Raw genomic sequence first — 10,909 nt, forward strand, 5'->3', positions numbered from 1 at the left:
TAAGCTGGGACAAAAGAACTATCAAATATCTGGGCATAAACTTATCAATGGATATAACTAGCTTGGAAGAAATCAACTACCCCCTACTTAAAAAAGATATCATGCTAAATATTAGCAGATGGTCTATCTAAGCATTTCTTCTAGAGTGGACATCATAAAAATGAATATGCTCCCAAAGATATTAAACTTATTCCAGTCTGTTTCTATAGAAAACCCTGATAGATACTTTGTAGAGTGGGATAGGACCCTCTCAAGATTTATATGGGCGGGTAAAAAGCCAAGAGTTAAGTTCAAAACACTTCAGCTTCCCAAAGATAAAGGAGGATTAGGCATCCCTTGCCTACAGGATTACTACAGGGCAACACAAATAAGAAATCTGGTGGGCTGGTGTAAACCCGGATACTGTTCAACAGAGACACGAATCTGGCATTAATATCTGACATCACAACAGAGAGATGAATCTGGCATTGATATCTGACATCACAACAGAGAGACGAATCTGGCAATGATATTTGACATCACAAATTTAAATGTTGGTATGGTTAAATGTTATCCTGTGTGACACTCACACATGCATACACATATACAAGTGTCTGTAAACTTTGATATATCTTTCCTACAGGATCAATAAGAATCCATATGGGTACCTTCACCAGCAATAAAAGGATCAATATTAATAATCCCCTTGTTGTTGGCAAAGATGATGTTCCTGATATCATCAAAGCTCATGGTAAGACCTTGCACAAAGTGATACGTGTAAAATAAAAATGTTTTTTAGTCCAAAATAATCTCAGCAAAGTCCTTTGTCATTTTTTGCTAAGCTGTTCACAGCTAAATGATTTGAAAGTCCTTGGAAGATAAATGCTACCAGGAAGGTCATTTCATTTGTACTTTTAGCACGATTAAAGTGTTTAATCTATAATACTGAGTAGACTTGCAGTCCTTTAAATTGAACTGCACATGTTTCACAGACACAAGTTACACAAACAAGGAACCAAAACAGTGGATGAGGTTGGACACATTAGATGGGTGGTCTCTTAACAATAACTGTCCTTTTTCATGAGACAAGGATATGCAAAACAATAATTTATAACAATCTTCAGATGTTTGAAAACTAATAGAATTTTGAAGATGTGAAAAACATTTCTGTGCCGCTTTTCTGCTAATGGTATACCTGTAATTATGGCAATGGACTCAGTTTCTTGGCCCAAGGTTGCTGTTTGGCTGCTCACTGTCTATATTACCTTTGCTCTGTTGACTCATTAGTTTAAATCCAGAATTTGACGACTACTGTCAAATGTTTCTGCTCTAAATTTTTAGTCAGTTGACAGACCACATGTTTACTCCAGGGGAAGAAATTCATCTTAACTCCTAAAACAAAGAGAAGTGGAGAGAATTTCAATATTTAACTGTGTTTCAGGATCACTCATGCTGATTGCCTGGATGACCACAGGATCACTCGGCATGATGGTTGCCCGATATCTAAAAAAAATGGCCAAGGGAAAAAAAATGTGCGACAAAGATCTCTGGTTTATGGTGAGACATCATAGACAAAACCATGTATTATCTTTTCAATGTGGAACCAAAGTTTTTGTAAACTAAACTAGGCTTGAAAATAACTTAAACTTGGTGTGTTTCCAGAATAAATTTCATGACTAAAAATATTAACTTCATAAGTAATTTCAGATATCCAATCCAATCCAAGATATAATAGACTTGTAAGACAGCTTGGTCCAAGCCTAATGTTATCTGGACAAATGTATTGGTTTAGCTGCCACAGTATCATGCTGTATTCTTTGTGTTCCTCCAGGTCCATGTTGGAGCAATGTGTCTGACGGTAGCAGCCACAATCATTGCTTTCATCCTTGTGTTCGTTCATTCTCAGGACTGGTCTGGGGTTAGTACACTGACTCTGCTAGATTCTAAGAATCTTAGTTAAGTTATGGTTTTGTACTATTCATTACAGCGACAATCAAATGATAAAACCGTGTTTCTCTGTAATAATATTTATTTTCTTATTTATTCCAACTAAATTTTATGTGTTGTTCACACAGAATTGGGGGTAATTGTTGAATACAAATTGTTGTTTATATGAATGCAAATACCCTCCAAATTATGTTGCAACATTTAGATTTCATTTAATCCCAGTTTTTAAACCCTATATTTAAGTACAAATGTATTTATATAGCACTTTTCAAGATCATTTCTGCAAAGTGCTTCACAATCAAAATAGTTAAGTTAAAAAGAACTCCAAACGTTCCTCATTGAAGATTTAGTTGATATTGCGTGGACATCAAGAGTTTTAATTACATTAGGCACAAACAAGGACTTTGTTTTCTGTTTGAAGAAAATGATCAGCCATTCATTTTTTTAAATAGTCCAAACACCTATGCAAGACCTGTTGCTTAGAAAGTGCAAAGAGTGTGTTTATACACCACTTTGCATTTAATCCTTAGTTACTCTCTGGCTCTCGTCCATAACATTTTGCCTGTCGTGTCTCCCCATCACCTCCAACCAGTTGCAGCAGATGGCTGCATCACCTGAGCCTGGTTCTGCTGGAGGTTTCTAACAGAAAAGAAGGGAATATTTCCTTCCCACTATCACCAAAAGCTTGCTTCCACCAGTTGTAGTAGTGATGCAGAAACATTATGCCTTTTGACAACCAATCCACATATGAACAGGTTCAAGAAATAATTTGAGGGATAAATGGAATCTGTGGGCTGCATCCAGTTAGTTTCACTTTAGTTTTTTATAAAACAGTCATCTCATGGTGCTTTACATTAGAAGGATGAGCCAAGGGAGTTTAATATAATTCAACTTAATATGAATGCGATAACCATACCAACCAGGTATGGACCCCTCCAACCCTTGGCTTTGGTGTGCAGAAACAACTCCCGTGTAACAGTAGGACCCTCTGGCAAAACCAGACTGAAGGAGGACGATCATCTCCAGCTTTTGGTTGTGATGTGATTGTAGAAGAGAATAGCGACACCATGTAAAACCTAAAGGACAAAATGCAAACTATGGAGATGACAAAAAGTTGGTGCATATTTATAAGCCAATATTGCAAGTCATTAAGACAAAAGGCAAGTGGAGCAGAAGTGCCCCTCATGGGAGGTACATCTAGAAATGATTAAGTTCTCATGGTACTCTCAAAGGTACTCGTACTTTTCACTCTGGGGTTATTTGTGGAGGCTTTACCTTCACTTGGGTAGTAGAGCAAGTCATCTATCAAACAGAAGGTCCATAGATCAATCCTCAGCTCCTCCAGTCTGCAAGTTGCATCCACAGGCAAGATTAATATACCCCTTCAAAGTGTTTTTTTTTCTTTTCTCTTGATATTCATTAAGCACTCTTTAGTTGTGTGTTTCAGCTCTCAGACTGATATTTATGCCCCATGATTAGCACTGTTAATGTGTTTGGTATCCAGGGAGCACATCCAGTGTTGGGGTGCCTGGTTATGATCCTCTCACTCATCCAGCCTATCGGGGCCTTGCTGCGCTGCGGACCACAACATCACCTGTATGTATCCATCTGTGTGTGTTTAATTAATATACTATATCATGCCTATACACATTTAAGAATACTCTGTTCAAATATTATTTAAAAAAAAATTAAAAATGGCCTCACTTTTTTTTTCTCTACAATTATTTAACAAATTTTGAAAACACGATAAACCAAAGGAATGGGGCAGTACATGCTTAATGACTAAATGCACTGCTCACTCGGCAAAGTGAGGTTATAAAGTTATTTGATAACCCTAAGAGTTGTATTCATACTTCAGCCATAAAAGTTTTTAAAATTTCAAACTTTTGCAAAGTGTAGCCTGCATGTGCTTTATCAGAGCACACTTTCACACTGAAACACCAAGTAGGAAACTAATTTGCACATGACTCGTGAAAGTTATTCCTTCCTCTTAGTAATAATGGTACTTTTAATAAATATAGCCTGGTTGTAGCTTTGGAGGCCAGACTCAGTAAATGAAATATTTTTTAAGTGAAATATAGATTTAGTAAAATTGTATGTTCAGTAATGATACTTGTTTTCATAAATTGGATGCAGGAGAAATCTTAGACAAGAACTTCAGAAGCTGATGATTTTATAGTTCTTCTCTTTTCTTTGATAGGAGGTATCTGTTCAACTGGACACATTTTTTAAATGCGGTGGTAATAAAATCTATAGCTGGTAAGCTTGTGTTTTACTTCATTCTACCATCTTGCATATATGAATAGAATAGAATAGAATTCAACTTTATTGTCATTGCACATGCACAGGTACAGGGCAACGAAATGCAGTTTGCATCCATCCAGAAGTGCTTAGTGATATAGATATATTACAATATATATTAGCAATAATATAGATATGTAAGTATATTACAGAAATGGGTCTATTATGTTATAATGTACACGGTATGAAGTATGTTGTGAATATTCTATAACTACAAGTATGTACAGGCTGTAGTGAGTACAAGCTATGTACAGGATATGCTAACATTTTCAATAGCAGACACACTGTCACCCATGCTGCTCGTCTTAAAATGCCTGCTTCTTTGTGTCACACAGTGGCAGCCATATTTACAGGCCTGGACAGGATTGACAGTGATGATGGGTGGCTATTGAAAGTGATGGGTGGCTTCTTTGCCTGGGAAGTTCTCTTCATCATCATTTTGGAGGTCCATGATTGGGTAGTTAAACACAGAGGTAAGCCTTTTTTTTTGCATTTCAGTGATGAAGGAAAAAATCATCACTACCCATATACACTTTAATGACAAAAACCAATCTAGACCCAACAGTCCATTTGCACGGTGAAGAGCCACCTGATCAGTTCAGCAGCATTTAGCTGACTGAGCGAAGAGTATAACCCCTGTACACCTCAGAATGTGGTTGGATGGGTAAAATAAACAGCACTGTATCACAAGATTTTCTGTGTATAACACAGCAGCATCAAATATTTGTCACGGTACGGCATGGCACACCGTGGAAGGAGTGGGGAAGGAGGACCCAGGCGCGGTGCTCTACGTATAGACAGTGTTTATTTACAGAGGGTGATATCAAACAACAATAAATCCCCGTGTTTCTCCCCAGACTCCCGTGTCGTGTCCTCCAAGTGCTCTCTGCTCCCGTGTCTGCACTCCCGGTGCTCGCTGCTCCTTAAGCCTTCCACGCTCCTCCTGCGGGAAACAATAGCGGCAGCAGTCAGGACACTGAACAATGGCAGGCATACACTACACGACCAAAACCTAAACTGGGTAACTAACGTGGAGTCCCAAGCAATGATCCCGCGTCGGTGGGAGCTCCAAGACTCTCTTAAGTAGCTCCCCCGACGAGGCCTGATCAGCAGCAGGTGTGTGGCTTCGGGTGTGGCCAGTCCCCTTGCAGGGCCACACCCTCCAGGCCTGACGCCGCCTATAAACAAGTGCTCAGCCACCCACACACACATATACACAAGCACAGGGAAGGGGGAGCAACACCAAAATACACAGCAATAATAATAATAATAATATAATACATGACTGCTCAGGGATCCTGGGTCGCCCAGTCCCAGGACCCTGACAATATTGGTATTTATGAATTGATGAGTGAAAACGCGTAAGAATGTCTCAATGGTAGTCTGCTGGAACAAAAGCTGTTACACTTTAACTGTGCTGAAGTACAGCGACAAAGGAATCTTTATCTTTCGATTTATTAAATGCATGAAAATACTCTGGGAATACTATACACGAAGGCTCAGCTCATGCACCACCAACCTAATGTTATCAGAGAGAACTTGCATTGAATTGTCTCAACTGAGACTATCCAATTTTGGACACGTGTAGTTTGACAATGCTGTGGCTCAATGTGTGGCTCAGTCACACAAATTATTAAAAAAAAATATGATCACAACCTCTTTGTGTCTACAAAAACTGGTTAATGTTTGGTGATTTTTAAAAAATGTTTTACCCCCCCGTGCCGCACACACTTTCCATGACCAATGGCAACTTGACATGCTAAATGTTTACATAGAGCTTCCAGCACATTGTTATCGTTCTGAAAGTTGTTGTTTTTTTGTTTTTTTTTCAATCACCACAACTACTCAACTCGACTCAATTTTATTTAAATTGATTTCAAATTGTTCTTCTTCTGTTAAAGCTTAAAACTAATATCAGAACTCAACCTGTATAAATAAAATGATTAAAAACATAGCTGACTGCTTTAGTTCACTTCAGTTAATGTGCCCTGCAATATTTCACTGTTCTTTGCTCTGGGTTTCAGATGATACTGCTGATCAAATGGAATCAGCATTGGTAAGCTGAAAGAAATATAAAAGCAAGCAATCACTGATTGCCACAAGATGGAGTATTTCTAATATAATTTTACTTTTTTTGTCAGGTCAAAGGTGACAGTTGCCTGATCGCTGTGTACCTTCTGGGAAACCTTTGCTTTTTGGTGGCACTTCTGGTTGGAATTGGAGAAAAATGAGCAGCAGCAGAATCTTCCAGAGTGTTTCCCTGTAGTTTTGTTGAATTTTATCATCAATTTTAACATACTTGATGAGAGACTGCACTGGAAATTCAGACCCACTGATGCATCAGTTGGCGAATCCTGGAAAGTTTCTCAGTAATGTCTTTAAAAAATATTACTTATGTTTTTTTTCTCTTTTGCTTTTAGTTGATAATTAAGGTGTACTTTCAATCAGCATTCAATTTCACTGGGCCAAGCATTACTGTCGTGTGTGTGTGTGTGTGTGTGTGTATAATATGTCTCACAGTTGCAAAGAAAGAAGTAGTTTCAGTCGCCTTTAGCCTCCACTCTGGCTGCCAGGTAAACCAGTTTCATTTTACAAGCTGGTTACATTTTTTAAGCCAAACAGCAATTTTGTATTAAAAAGTACTTTTAACAATTTTTCCTTTTACATTTTTAAATCAGGTCAACTCGACCCACATCATAATGGGAGGGTTAAAGCCCTTTTCACACATTAACATCTGTTAATATGACAGCATCTATGTATGAATCTGCACCTTTGTCACTTTCATTTGAAAAAAAAAAACTGTCATTGATTCAGCTCCTGAACTTCCCATTTAATGTACATTTTTTCATATATTTCTAATAATCTTGCTGTCAATAACAACTGACAATAAGACAACAAATTTTTAACTTCATTAAATTGAAAATTATGTATGTCAGTGTAGTAGTGTTAAATGCTTACCAGGTTCAGATGCAAATGAAGAAACTCCACTCAGGCAAGTCTGCTGGACCAGATGGAGTGAGTCCCCTCAAGGCCTGTGCCCCCCAGCTTTGTGGAGTCTTCCATAAACTGTTCATGCTGAGTCTGAAGAGGGTCCCAGTGCTGTGGAAGACATCAAGCCTCGTCCCTGTACCAAAGACGCCACGTCCCAGTGGCCCCCAGGATTACAGGCCTGTGACACTGACCTCCCACATCATGAAGACCCTGGAAAGGCTCATCCTGGACCAGATCTCACCCATTGTCAGACCACATCAGGATCCCATTCAATTTGCTTACCAGCCCCGTCTCACAGGACGCCATCATCTATCTGCTCAATCGTGTCTACATCCACCCGGACCAGCCGGCGAGCACTGTGAGGTTCATGTTTTTTTTTTACTTTTCCAGTGCTTGGTGATAAGCTAACAGCGATGCAGGGGGATGCTTCTCTAGTGTCCTGGATTGTTGATTACCTGACAGGAAGACCACAATATGTGCGTCTTCCACATTGTGTGTCTGACAAGGTAATCAGCAACACAGGAGCACCATAAGGGACCATCCTCTCCCCCTTCCTCTTCACCCTCTACACCACAGACTTCAGCCGCTGCACAGAGACCTGCATCTTCAGAAGTTTTGATGTAAATTTGTAAGTTTTGATGTAAGTAAATTTGCGGTCAATTTAGACTCAATTCAAAATCTCCTACTTGGGACGAACACTAAATGTAAATAGCTGACTTTCTAAATAAACCTATCCATCTTTGCAAGGTCAATTTTTGCTTTCACTAAATTCCAAATGTTTAGCCATAATTAGCTTAGCTGTCCTACTCTTGTTACTGCTCTTTCCTACTGCTGTTACAATCAAATGAACATCTCTGCAAAGATAAATTAGCTGAGACCTTAGGTTGATGGTAGTTACTAGCAAACACAGAAACTTACATACACTATATAGTACAGTTCTATGATACATCACCAAATAGAACAATTTGTGGCAATGCAGACAAGCAGAGAAACAGTTTAATTAGTTGAATTTGTTCACTTGATCGGAGGTGTGTTTCCTGCAGATATACAACATCGGATCTCAATGATTTTAAATGAGTCAAAGCCCTTGTGCGTTTAACCGGATTATTTATACCTTTAACATTCCAGCTTATAAAACGAAGAGCAGATGACTTTGCGAGCTTGCCATTCAGGTACCAAAATGCAGGTGCAGAAAAAATATGTCCCAACCTCTGGAATAATAAATCTTTCGTGCTTGAATCGATACGGTCCAATATCGTCTTTTCAGAGCTAGCAATAGCTCTCATAATCTCACTCATGTCATGGGGTGGTGCCTCCGGTCTGTCTTCAGCATGGTCCTGTCAGGATCTGACGGCGCCCTGACCGGTCGACCTGCCTGTGTGTGTGTGTGTGTGTGTGTGTGTGTGTGTGTGTGTGTGTGTGTGTGTGTGTGTGTGTGTGTGTGTGTGTGTGTTCACCCAGGGATTGACGGAGGATTTACGGACACTAAGGAAGCACTTGGAGGAGAGACGGGCACTCACTACTAGGGCTGGGTATCGTCACTGATTTCTAGAATCGATTCAATTCCGATTCACAAGGTCCCGAATCGATTCGATCCACGATTCGATTTAATTCGATTTGATTCGATTTAAATCTGGGAAATTTTGACAGTCAGAAATATTATAATTCAGATCAGTACATTTACATATTTTTGTATCAATAAAAAGGAAGCTGACACACGCAAGACTTTATCAAAGGTGTAAGCATCACAGCAGATGCCTTTGTGTCAAAGTAGCTGAAGATAAAACACAGAAAAACATGAAGGTGGTTTTCCTGGCCTGGGATTTTATAAAAATATTCTGCAGTACATCAAAAACGAAAGAAAACCATTAATCAACATATGAACATTACCTCTGAAGTTACAGAGGTTTTATTAGAGACACGGTTAAGCGTTTTGCATTTTGAATAATTTTAAAAAGTTTAAATTTGTTCAGTATTGAACAGCAGAAATGAGGTTTTCTTTTCGGAAGAATGTAAAAGGGAAAAAAACAGCGGCCGACAGCGCTGTAAACAACGGTAGACTTGTGCATAACAAGCAAGCGAATAATGAAGAAAGGGAAACTGTTCTTGAAGTACACAGAGAGAGAGAGAGAGGGCGAGAGAGAGACAGAGAGAGAGAGAGACAGAGAGAGAGACAGAGAGAGAGAGAGGGCGAGAGAGAGAGACAGAGAGACAGAGAGAGAGAGCTGTGCATCGCGGTGGAAGCAAAACAGTAAAAGTCAGAGTGAATTCATGACGATGTTTATGTGAATCTTCTTTTGCTGCTGGTTCGGTCAATATTGTTTGGAAAGAGATCAAACTAACAGCTTTAGAATCAGCGCATAAAGGGCGTGAACACAAAGCGCGGACCCGCCGACAGATCAGAATCAGTGAGCTGTCGGCTTTCAGCCCCGACCGTGTCCGTGCCGTCGGGTGAGAAAGGCGACATCTAAATGATTCTGATCCGCGGGTCGTGCTGTGTGTTTAAGTCTTTGTGCAGAATCCGTGTTCCTGCTCTCATTTACTGTCTTAGCTGTTTGGTGGTTCTTGAAATTTTGTGAGATGTCACCAGAGATTCTGGCATTTCGGGCAAAATAAATTTATATTAAAAAAATCGATTCAGGATTTTAATTAATCGATTTTACGTTATCCAAGCCATAATCGATCTTAATCAATGAATCGATTATAAAAACCCACCCCTACTCACTACCACGCACGGGCTTACACGGAAGGAGGGACGCACTATCACCATTGTTGCACATTTGAGCTGTTGTCACATTGCTGCACTGTAAATAAATGCACTGTCATTATTTCTGAGCTCCGCGCCTGAGTCCACTCTTTAACAACCGTGACAGGTCCGAGGCTTTTGCGGCCTGCTCTTTCCCCGATCTAGTTTTGCTCATATTTCGTACACCGTAGCCTTGAAGATGTAAAAAGTGCCTCAGAGCAGCACACGGGCGTGTTATCGTACTGTTGTTAAAAGTTCGTTAGTTTTGGAGCAATGGAATTATGAAACAAGTTAGTCCATTGAGGAGCCCTGTACAACACGTCTTCACATGGCTACCAGACACGCCCCCCGTCATTTTGTTATTATTCAATTCAGAACTGCCCAGACCAGACACAGTGACGTTTCACCAGAATCCCTTTGATCTCTGGTCTTCTTTATGACATCAGCACACGAAAACCTATAAATAGGGGAGAGGTTCTCACTCTTGTCAGTCTTTCAAAGAGAGTGGAAGAATTCACTAGGCAGGAAACTACTGGAAACTTGCGTTTCTGACACAGTTGACGGTATTTTTAAAAAATCTTTTAGTTGGTACAGAGATTTAGCATCAACTTCAATTTGAAATATGAGTCTGTCAAATCCTGTTGTATGCAACATGAGAGCCGAGAACGAAAAACTTAAACAGCAAATCAAAGAGCTGAAAAATGAGAATAAAACTCTCAAACAACAAAACTCTACCATACGTGACCTTAAAGTGGAGAACGCCGACCTTAAGGAGCAAAAAAGAGAGCTCATAAATGAGAACAAGATTCTCCAAAAAAACATTGAAGTTCTCTTCAAACGAAGTGGGTTCTCTAAAAACAAGAGGAAAAGAGACCTGCAACTAGAGAATGAAACAATTCACTTCAAAATTCAAGAGCTGGAATATTGGAACCAAATTCTAAAGGA

At 39.5% G+C, this 10,909-nt stretch overlaps 1 protein-coding gene across 1 annotated transcript; it reads left to right on the forward strand.

Moving 5' to 3' along the window:
• Window positions 1-608: 608 nt before the first annotated feature.
• LOC308405255 (putative ferric-chelate reductase 1) lies at window positions 609-6,744 on the forward strand. Its single transcript, XM_080895760.1, has 8 exons — window positions 609-730; window positions 1,421-1,536; window positions 1,811-1,897; window positions 3,431-3,522; window positions 4,127-4,185; window positions 4,563-4,700; window positions 6,252-6,283; window positions 6,369-6,744. The coding sequence occupies exons 1-8, from the start codon at window positions 640-642 to the stop codon at window positions 6,456-6,458; spliced, it is 705 nt and encodes a 234-aa protein (XP_080751886.1). The 5' UTR covers window positions 609-639; the 3' UTR covers window positions 6,459-6,744.
• The last annotated feature ends 4,165 nt before the right edge of the window (window positions 6,745-10,909 follow it).

Source organism: Rhamphochromis sp. 'chilingali' (genome assembly GCF_963969265.1).
Source record: "Rhamphochromis sp. 'chilingali' genome assembly, chromosome: 11".
NCBI classification, from domain to species: domain Eukaryota; kingdom Metazoa; phylum Chordata; class Actinopteri; order Cichliformes; family Cichlidae; genus Rhamphochromis; species Rhamphochromis sp. 'chilingali'.